The 14,485-nt window shown below is 51.2% G+C and overlaps 1 protein-coding gene across 1 annotated transcript; it reads left to right on the top strand.

The window, feature by feature from the left end:
- Window positions 1-628: 628 nt before the first annotated feature.
- FOBCDRAFT_296362 (uncharacterized protein) lies at window positions 629-937 on the top strand (the record flags this gene model as incomplete). The annotated part of the gene is made up of 1 exon (XM_059611886.1): window positions 629-937. One exon carries the CDS (start codon window positions 629-631, stop codon window positions 935-937), a length of 309 nt encoding a protein of 102 aa, XP_059467658.1.
- Window positions 938-14,485: the final 13,548 nt, after the last annotated feature.

The raw sequence follows: 14,485 nt of genomic DNA, 5'->3' as shown, positions 1-14,485 counted from the left end.
ACTTTAAAGTTTATAGCTATATAGGATTTTTTTTTAAAAAAGTCTAGGAAAATTAATATAGCTTACTTTACGATTTATATATATGCTATTTAAATCTTAGCTATTTTAAGCCTAATTTAAATTCTTAAGAATTATTTAAAAAATAGCTTTTAAGGTGAAAAGTATGCTGGCCAACTGTCACGGGCTGGGCTCGGTATACAGGTGAACGCGGAACGCTTCAGGCGGAATATGATCTATTGCTACGGATAGGTGTTGAACAGGCACTGGGTGTCACGTGCAAGCAGGGATACTTTAAGATTACAGCCGAAATGGTAAAACCTCTAAGGGGCAGAACTTGAACATAATACAAGATGAATATACAAATCTGGATCAATGGACCGAATACACGTAATGTCTGACAATAGGCACTGCAGGCAGGTCAGGATCTTCTGCGATAACATATCGCCACGTGACTGAGATCCACTTGGCCTGTCGGTCTAGGGTAACCTGGTCTGGTCTTGCGCTGTGACAACGTCCCTGTTTCACCCATTCCTGTTTGAGATGCATGGTTCAGTCCGCTTCCACTTGCAACCGATCCCAGGCACCACTTCCAATTCCCCCTTCCAGTTCCATGAATGGATTTGGTCCCATGAGTGCCCCGGTAGGCACAGCTGGCAAGACCAACATTTATTGGTGCACCTCGTGTGAGGCGAGCTTCATGCGCAAGTATGACTGGAAGCGCCACGAGGATGAGTTTCACGAGCGCTGGCGTAAGTACCCTTGTCCTGAGCCTGGATGTAACCGTAGCTTCTGGGGATCTAACTCGTTCAACCAACATCACACGCAGTGCCACGGATGCAAGACTTGTCCTCACGCCGAGAAGGTGGTCAAGTTTCTTCGAAAGCGCAAGTACTGGGCTTGTGGCTTCTGCTCTGCTCTTCACCCTAGGTACTATTAAGAGGCGATTTGGGTCAAATCGTGCACCAAAATGGGGTTGCGGGGTAGTCAGATTTGGTCCAAATCGCTTTGGTCGAAGCCGAGTAGCTGATTGGCCAAAAAATAACCCCAACCCCACACTTGGGGTTAGATCCTGACAGGGGTATGTATGTATGTATGTATGTGTATTTTTCGTCGGGGGGGCCGTAGGCCCCGAAAAGTCTCCTACTGGAGCACAGGACGTGCTGGGCTAAACTATCTAAAATCGCTGCCGTACCGATCCTCGCTCAGGTCATCTGCAAGGCCTTTTGCGTCGGAGCCGTATACATGCTCGAGCTTTTTCTCTACTCATCCCCCCAAAAGGCACCTCTCTACCCGTAGCTTGCCCTACAGTAGTTGTCGGTGAAGCACGTCCCATTGGACATCAATACAATTGATCTTAGCAGAGCTTCCCTCCAGCAGCGTCTCCCATCTAGTTCATCCAGCATATCATCGGCACAAAGGCGCATTTACTTTCAAGAGGTCATCCCGTCAGCGGGATCTATTCCTCTCCAGCCTAGAATTCTCTTGCACAGATAGATCAAGTAGCTTTCCATACCCTGAGGCAAGAAGTCCATGATCCCCTAAGATCGCCAGTAGCTGCAACCCTAGGACTATGCATCCTTGGGGAAACCCCTTGCAGGGGAAAAACCCAAGGCGGCCAGAACGCTGCTCTGTAGACGAGGCAACCGCCCCGTTCCATGGTCTCCAGGTAAGCTCTGTACCGTTTCAACCCAGCGGTTTTTGTCACGTGGTCTCAGCCAGTGAGACAAATTGTCGAAGCCTGGCGTTGTTCCAGGCTGCAGCCGAGGCTGCAAAGAAGAAGAGGGTCTCTAGGCAGTACGCGACTGCAGAGATCGGTCAAGCAGCTTCCGAGCTGCAAAGAGGGAAGCGAGCCATGTAGGGCCCGCGTGTCGAGGTCGGGGGCACCAAAGGGCCTAGAAAGTCGAGCAGCTAACGGCTGCTGGTGTTGTTCAGGCAGCAAAAGCTGCAGAGGTCGGTGGAGGCAGCGCAAAGCTGCAGGTGAGTGTGAGGGTGAGGGTGCGACGACCCTCAATGTCGAGCGGCAAGATGCCGCGAATGTCGTCTGGGCAGCCAGGGCTGCAGAAGTCGGTCGTACGGGAAGTCGAGGGGCGCAGAACCCGGATTGTCGAAGGCTCGCGAAGCCGGAATGTCGAGGTAAGAAGAAGCCGCAGATAACACGTGAGAAGTAGCGCCCGAAGGCGATGTCGAGAGCTCGCGAAGCTTAATGTCGTTGCAGACACTCGTCGCGAAGAAAGGTCAACTCTCTGAATCCCTTTCTTCAGGCAGCTGTTAGGGTCCCGCTAGCCCCACAGCTGCTTTTGTTGCCATTTTAGCCTGAAAAAAAAATTCTCTACCCTAGCAGAGCGCTAACAGCGGGTGCCAAGGAAAATCTTTTACAGGAGAGAGTTGAAACTTTGAGCCGATGTTATGTTATGTTATGTTATGTTATGTATATTTTTCGTCCGGGGGGCCGTCGGCCCCAGAAGTCTCCTAATGGAGCACAGGACGTGCTGAGCTAGAGAAATCGGAATCTATCTACACACTAATTGCAGAAATCCTATTGGCCATAAAGGATTAGTCATTCGCGACGCGAATTTAGTCTCTCCCATGGCGTCCAATTTCTGCAAACGCGTCAGTGAACCGCACTCCATCCAGCATATCATCGGCACAAATGGCGCATCCTATCGAGCCTGTTACCCGTCAGCGGGATGGCAAGGCGTAGCTGACATATCGCAGCCGCTTTTGGAGCCTGGAGTCAGGGAGGCTGAGATCAGCCTGTGCGTATGGCAGTCTGAGGCTGCCTTAAGGTAGTCCCGGCTAGACGAGGGGCGCTGCAACGCTCTTCATCTGGCCGTGAGCATACGTAAGAAAAGGAAAGGAAGGCAACAAAAGAAATACGTGGAAGATAAAGAAGGAAAGAGAGTTGCGAGTGCTTCTCTCGTTGTCGTCGCCTAATAGCGAGGGCAAATCTTTCCAAAGAACTCACTGTCCTTGGACAGGTCGATAAACTTGGTAAAGTCTTTCCCTATTGCTAGATTGACTGTTGCATTCGGCGAGGGTGCTAGCCTCAACCGATGGCGCGGCGGCACCTTTCTGCAGTAGAAGATGTGATCCGGTGCTTTGCGTCGGCCGCATGAACAGACCAGGCGTGCGTCGTCGTGGTCGAATCTCTCATGATACGTGGCGAAATCCCCATGGAGGGACCTCGCTGCCAGCAGATGGTGCAAGGCTGCACGCGGGAGCGAGAGCTCCGGCGGGCAGCCTGTAGTCGCCTTGAGATTAAGTCTCTTGTACTGCTCGGGAGCGGAGGTGGACCACCATGCCTCGAATGCTTCTTTCGGTTTTTGTCTTGCGATCCTTCGCAAATAAGCCAGCGTTGGTTGAGCATCTTCGGGCTCGGGGAGTGACGACGCTGCTCTTGCCAGTTTATCGGCCTGTTCGTTGCCGGGAATGTCGGTGTGTCCTGGCACCCAAAGGACCTGGACGGCTCCATGCGATGTTGCCAGAGCCTGGAATTCGAGAAAGACGTCTTGGGAGGAGTCGGAGGGTGTACCTCGCAGGCAGGTGGCGGCCGCGAGGTTATCTAGGCAAATGAAGATGTTCTGTGTTGCTCATCTCGCAGGTTTCGGGCAGCCTTCAGGCCCTCCAATGCCCCGGTAGCTTCAGCGTCGAAGACCTCAGCAGGTCCAAGGCGACCCGATCCGTCAAAGATTGGGACATTGTTCTGGTGGATGGTAAAGCCGTAGCTGGCCACCCCTTCTGAGGACAGAGAGCCATCGGAGTATACAACCAAAGTGAGCAAGTCAAGAGACTCGACCCAGCGGATAAAGGCGTCGGCCGATTTCTCTTTCGATGCTATCTGGAGCGGAGGTATCTGTTCTTTATGGAAGTATCGCTGAACGAGTTTGGGCCGTGAACAGGATGCCAAGAGTTCGTCTGTGCGTCGAAGACGTGTCCTGAAGACGCTTTCTGTCTGTATTTGGTATCTTCGCTTGATGAGGTTATGGTAAGTAGGTTGGTGAGGCCGGCGTGGCGGGCGCGTTCGGCCCGCCAGAGGGTGAGCTTCATCCAACGATTTGAGTCGTGCGGAGAATCTAAGTCGCCTTGCTTCGAGCAGTTGATCGACTGGTGGTATACCGCTTTCTCTTTGTAGGATGGCGGTAGGTGTCGTCTTCCAGACAGGTAGTATGGCTCTCATCGCCTGGTTTATGGCTTTGGTCATTATTTGTACGAGGTGCTGATTACTGGATGGTAGGTCCTTCGTGGGCTGGTTCCAACGTGGCCTGGACCTGCCCGGGTACCACGCCTCGGAGCCGTGAAGCAGTACTGGCTCGACACATGCTCTGACGGCACTTCGAACGGCGCTCGGCAGAGGGCCGTGTATCGTGTTAGTGAGGCCTCGTAGATGGTAGGCCACTGCCTTCGCTTTAGCCGCCCACTTCTCGACATGAACTCGGAACGATAGTCTGCTGTCCAGCCAGATGCCAAGCCAGCGCAGAGCTGATTCGGGGTGCTTCTCTACATCATCGTGGCGTACTGCTGGAGCAGTACTGAGCTTGCTACGGGAGAAGTGCATGACTTCGGTCTTCTTCGTGTCAAAGGAAACGCCGTTCGCTGCGCCCCATCGCACCATCTTGGCGATGGAGCTAGATGCCATAGCAGTGGTCTCATCTACTGTGTCACCTATGGACAGGATAGCCGTGTCATCTGCATAGCCGAAACGACCTCGTGGGTTGCCCAGTCGGTAGATTGGCTCGGTGTAGAGCAGAAAGAGTATCGGCGATACTGGCGACCCCTGAGGGAGGCCGCACTGGAGGGGAGAAGAGGGCGTGACGATGTCCTGGTACCTGACACGCGCAGACCGGCCGCCCATGAAGGAGCCAGTCCAGCGAGCCAGATGGTCAGGCCAGCCCTGTTTGCGGAGACGCAGGACGAGCCTATTGCACATAACGGTGTCGAAAGCGCCCTGAACATCCATTGTGACCAGAGTCGCCACTTTCTTGCGTGCAAACGCTTCTTCGATGTCGTGGATCAGGGCAGTCACCAGGTCTGTTGCCGACCTCTTGGGCAGCGCTCCAGCTTGCTGCGGATGAAGGACACTGTAGTGCACAGCTGCCCAGGCTAGGCGGCGCGCAATCAGTCGCTCGAGTCCCTTGCCGAGGCAAGAGAGCAGTGAGATGGGTCGCCATGCTCGCGGCTCTGTGAGGTCTCTGCGTCCCGGTTTCGCGATCATGACCACCTCGGCCTCCTTGAATGGTTTTGGATGATGGCCTATGGTAAGGCATCTTTCGAAGAGACGGCGGACGTGTGTCCCGATGATGTGCCATACTGCTTCGAGAAGTTTGACTGTAATGTTGTCCGACCCGGGGGATGTGTTGCCTGTGCTGAGGGTTGCGTACTGCACCTCTTCCATGGAGATCTCCGAAGGGAACGGTATCAGTCTACGAGGAGTGAGAGGCATCCAAGGGTTTGTAATGTCGTCTTCCGCAGTTCTGCGTTCTAACGTGGCTTGTCGGAGTGCGTTGGCTTTATCAATCTGGCTTTCGTGCACGACGTTATCGACCTGTAGAGGTGGCGGCTGGAAGGCTCTTGGGGACTTTAGCCACCGGACAGCTTTGAAAACATCGCTACTGCTGGAGAAGCCATCGATGAGGTTACGCCAATAGCGTCTCTTGGCCCGACGGACCACACGATGAAAACCTCTTTTGGCGATCTGAACGTCCTGGTTGAAGCCGAGAAGGTAGCTTCTTCTGATGGCTCGAAAAGCAGCCGCGGCGTCGGCGCACTCCTCCGTCCACCAGGGAGCCGGACGTCCGCCTTTCCGTGCGGGCCTCCCAGACGCTTTTGCTGCTGATGTTAGTAGACTCACAAGTGAAGAGGCAAGCTCGTCCAGCTCCTCGGGGGTCGAATCTGTCAGGGGTATTCCTGTAGCGCCAAGCTCTACGATCTCGACGAATCGTTTAAGCTCGTCTTCCGTCTTGACTCGGATCTTGGCCGGTTGTACCGGAGTCGATCTGATGTCAAGGAAGGTCAAGCTGAGCGTGAAGTGGTCGGAGCTAGTGGCGAGATGGTCCTCGATGGTAGCTTCGGCCAGTGGCATATTGGTGAAGGCCAGGTCAATCGTGTTGCCGTGTGGATTTGTCGGGATATCTAGAGTGTTGAGAAGATTGAGGTCATTCTCTGACGCCCATCCCGCTACCTCGTGGCCGCGGTTCGTCGCTTGGCCCGTCTGCCAACTACGATGCCTGGCATTGAAATCGCCAGCAACGAGGCAGCGCTCCGGAACAGGCCAGCGAAGCAGCGTGTTTAGGGCATCCCTCTCGTCGTTCTGGCGATAAAAGTTGACTATCGTCATGCCGTTGACTGTGATCCAAAGAATGTCACGTGTCTCAAAGGGGCGAATCTGGTCAGCCAGAAGTCTTGGGTCTCGTCGGACATATGTCATCACTCTAGGCCGAGTGTCGTTGCTGTTCCACATGTCGACTGGCGTGAACGTGTCGTACGCAGGATGTGTCTTGGTTAGGCAGCGGGCTTTAGTATGAGCTGTCCACGGCTCCTGCAGGAGTACAATGTCATATCGTTCCGAGTCGGCTAGCGCCAGGGCGCAGTCGTGGGCCGGAGGGATCTTGCCGACGTTGGCCTGGAAGACCTTGAGTGGCTTCTTATCGTTCTTTCGTGTCTGCGAGTACCTATTCCTGGTCATAGTCATGAGTACGGCTTGTCAGGATTATACGACGCTTCTTCTTCGGTGAGCTTAGTCCATGATGCTCAGGCTCCTCCTCTGCTTCGTAGGTAGCCCGGGGAGCTGTGGCCACCATGATGCACGAGGGTGCTCCCGACGCAGCTGGACTCGGAGCGTGAGCGTCTGGCTGTTCATCTAGTCCGATGTCGCCCCTTCGCAGCTCAGTCGCTCCTTGTTGGGTTTCCATATGCGTCTCTAGTTGTGTTTCTGAATATCGTTGTCGGTATGTTTCCGCGCCCACCATTCGGACGTGTTCTCGTTGTTCTTTGGTAAGCCGGCGAAGGACGCCGCGTACTTTCTTCGGCCGAGCTGGGCACTTACGAAGGCTGGCCTCGTGGGGCCCTAAGCAGTTGACGCACTGTTCTGGTGCAGCACAGCCGTCTGCGATATGGTCAGTCTTGCCACAGCGTCGGCAGACTGGCTGTCTACGGCAGTTGCGGGCAAAGTGGTAGTCCCAGCACGTTTTGCACTGTTTAGGTTGGACGGTTTTGTCTATGAGTCTGGCTGCACGGCTGCCAAAGAGGGACCAGAATCTCTTGGTGGGCTTGAGAAAGGACACAAGTAGAGTCTTGGTCAAGGGATTATCCGAGAATTGTCTCCCAGTACGTATATCAACGGGCTTGAGCCCTGTCTGGATTTCTATCTCATCGCTGACAACGCTGTCACTATCCACCTCATTGCCGCGAAAGTCGGTCAGTCTTCTGGGAAAGTCTGAGACCACATAAGTGTGCCATTCCTTGTTCGTTTCTACTGCCATAGCTCCCAGCTCAGCCGCCCACTCGGCCCGCTTCTCTACGAGAAAGTCGCGCGTTTCGAGGTCGGCAGCCAGGATGGCCCATCCTGATCTGACTTCAAACACCTGTCGGATCTTGTCTGAGACGGCGCCGAGTTTTTCCCGGATCAGGGTCCGGATTGCATAGCCACTATGGGTCCTGGCCGGAGCTCCGGCTTCTAGACGGATGAAGACACGGAGGTCTTGTCGGGGTGGAGCGATGGTCGATTGTTGCCCTTGGCGATGAAGTGGGTCAGATTGTCGGTGTTGTTGTTGTTGATGTTGGGGAGTTGGGCGGGCGCGGTCAGTGGGGAGCGAGGCGGCGACGCTGCTGTAGGTAGGCTTAGAAGCTGGTGCAACGCCGGAAAGCTCTTGTTTCCAAATGCCGAGGAAGCTGTCGGCGAATTGCCGAGCGAAACGTCGCTGCGGTCCAGCGGTGAATTGCTGAGCGGCTTCTTCAAACTTGGCGCAGAAGGCCTGGAAAACCATCAGCTTGGCGTTGTACTCTTCCACGCGCTCGCGGGCGAGGTCATTGGCCGATTTGATAATAGAGATTGGCTGATCATAGATCGATGTGGGGTTGGCACGCTCAGCTCCTTCCGCAGCTGCAGCAGTGGTGGCGGCGTTGAGTGGTGAGGACGGTGTCTGCGCCGTCCGCCCAAGTCCGGGTGAAACACCAACGGGACCGTTGACGATTGCAGGGCTGTTTTGCAGGAGAGCTGCACGGGCTTCTCGGTTTAGATTGGCGGGAGTGTGGATCCCAAGATCAAAGCGATCCGAGACAGCGGGCGGGCTCGTCATGGACGAGGCCATCGCCGCGGCTTGCGGCTGCGCGAAGCGCAGGTTGGGTCGTTTGTTGTGCGCTTGTTAAGGATCTTGGTGCAGACAAGGTCACTTTCTTAACACTGGTATGCCAAGAAAGTGTGATGACAAAGGAAGGTGCTATAGCTACCGTGAGAAGTGTTTAAAGCTTGGTACAGGGTAGGTACAGGGTAGGTGTAGGGTTGGTATAGGGTAGGTAGGACTTTTACAGCTCAATGGGTCTGGCAGGTAGCAGTGGGTGGCTACAGAAGGTCTAGGGAGTTGTAGTAGAAGTGACTGCAGAAGGTTAGCCGTTGGTAATTTAGAAGGTTGACCCATAGTGATTCACAAGGCTGCTGTGGTGAATCAGGAAGCCGCTGTAGTGAATCACAAGGTTCCTGCAGTGAATCAGAGGGTTAATCTCGCAGTGAATCAGAAGGAGAGATTGCTCTGATATATATTTGAAAAAGCCAAGCCCCGCATATGTAGACAAGCGGCAAAGAAGACGATTGAGGCCATGGAACTTCACCGCCAATACCAAGATCGCACAAGCCCAAGCGAGACCTGTACAGGGAGAAGCCCAGTAAATCAGAGGGTCATCTCGCAGTGAATCAGAGGGTCATCTTGCACTGATCCAGAGGGTCATCTCGCAGTGAATCAGAAGGCCATCTCGCAGTGAATCAGGGGGTCATCTCACACTGATTCACAAGGTTATCCTGCAGTAAATCAGAGGGTCATCTCGCAATGAATCAGAAGGTCAATCTCGCAGTGAATTAGAAGGGCGGCTACAGTGAATCAGGAGGCGGCTGCAGTGAATCATAGGGTTATCTCACAGTGAATCAGAGGGTCATCCGATAGTCGTCGATTTAGAAGGCGGCTGCAGTGATTCAGAAGGTCATCTCGCATTGAATCAGAAGGCTGCTGCAGCGAATTAGACGGTTATCTTGCAGTGAATCAGAAGGCGGCTGCAGTGAATCAGAGGGTCATCTCACTCTGATTCAGAAGGTTACCTCACAGTGAGTCAGAAGGCAGCTGCAATAAATTAGCAGGTCATCCCACGGTGAATTAGAAGCTTAACCTAATATGGTGATTTAGAGGCAGACATTGCTCTGATATATATGTAAAAGAGCTAAGCTATGTATATGTAGACAAGCTGTAAAGACGTGTGACGGTTGGTTCCCAACTGTGGATAAACTAAGCCGTGCTAGGTTTATTGTTGGCAGATTGCGTAGGGCGTGTAACTGAGCTTGTCGAAGTGTCACGTCTCTTAATGGTAGATTCAATGCGTGTTAGGCTTGATCAATGTAAAGAAGTTTTATATACTAGTGGTAATTGTATAGGGCCGACGCGATATGAGGTCGTCGTTGGTCCTGGAACGACGCGGTCCTGGAGCGCCGTCGTTCCTATACTTGTCGGTCCTATTCTGGTTGGTTGTTGAGGTGGAGATTTTTGTGGGGTACACGTGACGTAACCGCTGGGATCGTAACAAGACGACGATTAATACCATAGAACGTCACCGCCAGTACTAAGACCACATAAGCCTAAGGGGATTATCTGTTCTATGCCAGAATTAAAGGAATAAGCCAGGAAGATAACCCTGAGTTTTATTATTATCCTTATCTATAAGGTTAACCTGTAGTAAGTTATAGGGTTATCCTATAGTGATTTAAAAGGCTATCCTGCAATAAATCAGAAGGCAGCTAGGGTAAACCATAGGGTCATCCTGCTATAAATCAGAGAGTTATCTTATAGTAATTTATAGGGCTACTATAATAACAGACCCTGCCTAATAAAGCCAAGGCTCTGATACTTATCTTAAGTATTTATCTTTCTATATGCTATTAACTGCCAAGGGATACTAGGCAGAGACCTATCTAGTCTAGCTAATTTTATAAACCAGAAGGCTATTATAATAAATCAGAGAATTAACCTATAGTAAATTAGAGGATTATCTTAATAAGGACCTCGTTAAAATAATGAGGAGTGTGACGGTTGGGTTTCCAAACAGGTAAACTAGTCCGTACTAGGTTTATGTTTGCAGATAACGTAGGGCGTGATGCTGAGCGATGCGAAGTGTCACGTTTCTTAATGATCAAGTAATGCGTGTTAGGCTTATTGATGTAAAGATGCTTTATTGATAGCTGGTGAGCTAAGTTCTATGAAAGTGCAAATGAATGTGTTCTATATACTACTGTGTGTGATGTGAGGACGACGATATGTGCGGACGCTGTCGTCCTTGGGACGCTTCGTTCCATGGGACGACGGCGTCCCTACGCTGGTCGTCCCTGCATGGTTGCATCGTGATTGGTTCTTGAAAGGAGTGAAATTGTGGGGTACACGTGACGTAACCGCTGGGGTCGTAACACGATCTCTCCCCTCCGTTGGGCCTCGTCCTCGAGACCTGCATACCCTGTCCATCCCGAATTTCACTTGGTGCGTTCTAACCTAAACCTTTCATCATCATGTCGCGAAATGTCTGACCGTGTCTCCAAACAGTATTCTCGCAAGACCCACGCGGAACGTGAGTTAGAAAAATTAAAAAAGGAGCGTGACGTTGCCAAACTTGCTGAGTCCGTTGCGTTGTCCGGCGAGCAAGCGGATATGCCGTGCACCCGTTGTTTTAGGGCAGGTAATGGGGACAAATGTTTGATGTCTCCCGATTCCAGTCGTTGTAGCGAATGTGTGCGCAAGAGAAAACCTTGTGATGGTACGCGGGTGGCGTCCTCTCGTGAGTTCTTTTCTGTGTTTTCTTGTTTGTCGCTGATTGCTTTTAGTATCTTCCCTTATGAAGCAGGAGAAGAAACTGGAGGTGGATGAGGATGAAGCGAGCGATGACCTTTTGAAGCTTCATGAGGAAATGGCGGCCTTGCAATCTCGTCTTGCTGCGGCTGCTGGGCGTCTGTCTCGTATCCGGAAGATTCGTGCTAGGGTGAAGGAGAAACGTTCTGAGGCCACTCGCCGTGGTCTCCAAGAAGTCGAGAAGGAGGATGGTATCTTGTCCATGTTGGATGCTCATGAAGATGCCGTGGTGCGTGATCTCCAGGTGGATCATGTTCCTAATGATGTTGACTGGTCTTCTCTTGGTTTGGGGGATGATTTTCTGAACGCATCGCCTTTGTTTGATTTTGGTGAAAGTTCTTCAGGAGCCGCTGGGCACCAACAAGGTGCTTAGTTGGTTCCCACGTATTCTCGCTTTCTGGGTAGTTTTTCCATTTCACCAAGTATTCCTTTCTGCCGTTTTCTTTGCGCATCTTCCTGATTTCTTCTGCTTCGTATACCTCTGGTCCTGTGATTTGTCGGGGTTCGTTGCCGGTCTTGACATGTATTGTGTCGGCGGCTGATTCTAACATCGAGATATGGTAGATTGGGTGACATCTGATGTTCGGGGGTAGATCTAATTCGTATCTGTCTTCCCCTGTCTTCCGTTTGATCTTAACTGGTCCTAGGTACTTGTAGTCCAGTTTGTGACTTGGTCGGTCTGTTTTGATGTTTTTGGTGGATAAGTAGACCATGTCCCCTTCCTTAAAGGTTGGTCCCTTCAACCTTTTAGGGTCATAGTGTCTCTGCATCCTTTTTCTGACGAATTCTAGCTCTGTCTTGAGTTCGTCGTGTATTTCCTTCAGCTTGTCGCTTGCGATAATGGCTGCGGGGTTCACATTCTTGGGTTCTTGAGCGTCGTAGTACGCGTTTGGGGTGAATCCGGCGTTTGCGTCGAACGGCGTGAGTTTCGTACTTTCGTTGTAGGCGGTGTTGTAGGCTAGCTGGGCGTTCGGTAGTTTCTCAACCCAGTTATCCTGTTCGTAATTGATGTAACACCGAAGGTACTGTTCTAGCACTTGGTTCATTCGTTCTGTCTGTCCGTCTGCCTGTGGTCTGAAAGCCGTTGTGAGCCGGTGTTTGACTCCCATGAGTGCCATAAGCGATTGCCAAAATTTAGAGGCAAATGTCGGTCCTCTATCCGATAGGATTTCCTTGGGTAATCCTCGTTCTCTTACTACCCTGTCGTAGAAAATGTAGGCCATGACTTCTGCGTCCGTTGCCTCTCTGTAGGGTAAGTAGATTGAGAATTTCGTGAGTCTGTCCACGATAACCATGATACTGTCGTAAAAGATTCCGGTTGAGGGGTCTTCAGATAACGGTAATTTAGTTATGAAGTCCATAGTGATTGAACTCCATGGTCGTTCTGCAACTTCGATTGGTTGTAGTTCTCCGTAGGGTTTGTGTCGTCGTGCTTTCGTTCTAGCACAGACATCGCATTGTTTGACAACCTCTTCTACTACCTTTCGTGTCGTGCGATATCCTTGCTGTAATAGCCGTTTCAGGGTCTTGGTGACCCCTGGGTGTCCATGTAGTGGATGTGCGTGGAATTCTTGGATAAACTCTTGTGGATCTCCTGGAATTTCTTTGGTGTCTGCTGCTTGTATCCATCCCAATGTTTGCATTTGTTGGGTGAATCGGTATTCTCCCTTTTCGTTCTTTTCTAGCACTTGTTCTCTTGCTTTGGTAGTGCCAGTGTCGTAATCTGGTCGTCGACTGATTGCGTCTGCTCTTCCATTTTCGGATCCCTTGCGGTGGATGATTACAAAATCAAATTCGCATAGGTACTCTGCGTAGCGTAATTGTCGTCGGTTGAGTTCGTGTGTCGTGGCGAAGTACGAAATATTTTGATGGTCGGTGTAAACCTTGACCTGATGTCTACTTCCCATTAAGTAATGTCTGAACTCCTTGAAACAGTTGACAATTGCTAAGAACTCCTTGTCGTAGATTGGATAGTTAAGTTCTGCTCCGTGCAACTTGTGTGAATAGAAGGCAATAGGGTGCAATTTTCCTGTGTCGTCTCGTTGACCGATTTGCCCTCCTAGTGCGAAATCCGATGAATCCGTCTCTAGTTCGATTTCCTTGTCGGGATCGAACATCGCTAGTACGGGTTCGCTGAGGATTGATTGTTTGAGCCCGTCGAAGGCTTCTTGTGCCTTGTCGTTCCAGGTGAAGGGCTTATCCTTCTTCGTAAGTTCTGTTAAGGGGTTCGCGATCTTGCTGAAGTCCTTAATGAATCGTCTATAGTAGTTGGCAAAGCCTAAGAAGGCTTGCGTTTCTTTGACGTTGTTGGGTACTTTCCATTCTGCTACCGCGGATATCTTCTTCTTTTCCATTCGGATTTCTCCGGGTGTGATGGTGTGTCCCAGGAAGTCTACCTTCGTAACGTGAAAGTGACTTTTCTCTGGTTCGACCAATAGCTTGGCGTCTTGTAGTGTTTTCAAGACCTTGTGGACGTGTGTTCCTTGTGTTCTTTTTCGTTGTCCGAGAAGATTAGGATGTCGTCCAGGTAACAGACTACAAAGATGTCGAGGTATTGTCGAAGTACGCTGTTGATCATCCGCTGAACGTTGCGGGTGCGTTGGTGAGACCGAAAGGCATTACCAGGTATTCGAACAGTCCGAATCTGGTTCTGAACGCCGTCTTCCATTCGTCTCCTTCCTTGATACGGATGAGGTTGTACGCGCCTTTAAGGTCTAGAGCTGTGAAGATCTTTTTGCCTTGTAACCGATCCTTGAGTTCCGTGATGAGCGGAAGCGGGGTTCGATCTTTGATGGTTTTCGCGTTGACCGGTCGGTAGTCGATGACGGGTCTATCCTTTCCGTTTTTTTTTGGTACAAAGAACATGGATGATGCTGAGGGTGAACTAGATTCCCTGATATAGCCTTTTGCTAGCATCTCGTCGATGTATTCCTTCTGTACTCGTAGCTCTTTTTCGTTGAGCGAATACAACTTCTGAAATGGTAAGTTGTCGTCTGTGAGATTGATTTCGTGGTCCCATTGGCTGTGTTCGGGGACTCCTGTTTCTAATTCTTCTCTGAACAGTTTGTCGTATATCCGGTATTCTTTCGGAATGTTTTTTAGTCGGTCCTGGCTTGTCGTTGGTGGTTCGTCCTTTCTTGGATCTTGTTGTTGGAGAATGCCTAGGATTTCTGTTTTATTTCTTTGGCCTTTCTTGTGCTTGTGTCGTACTCCTTTTGGAGGTGGTGGAATCTTTGTTCCATGCCGGTCCACGCTTTCTCCTTTAGTCGTGGATTGAGATCTCTTCTTGCTCATCGTGATCGTTTTACTATCGCTGTCGGGGTCACTGGGGAAAGTGATCTGGCCGGTCCTCCAGTCGATGTGCGGGTTTTGTCGTCTAAGCCAGTTCATAC

This window comes from Fusarium oxysporum, chromosome VII (genome assembly GCF_013085055.1).
Source record: "Fusarium oxysporum Fo47 chromosome VII, complete sequence".
Classification (NCBI taxonomy): domain Eukaryota; kingdom Fungi; phylum Ascomycota; class Sordariomycetes; order Hypocreales; family Nectriaceae; genus Fusarium; species Fusarium oxysporum.
This window is presented reverse-complemented; position numbering and strand designations above follow the sequence as displayed.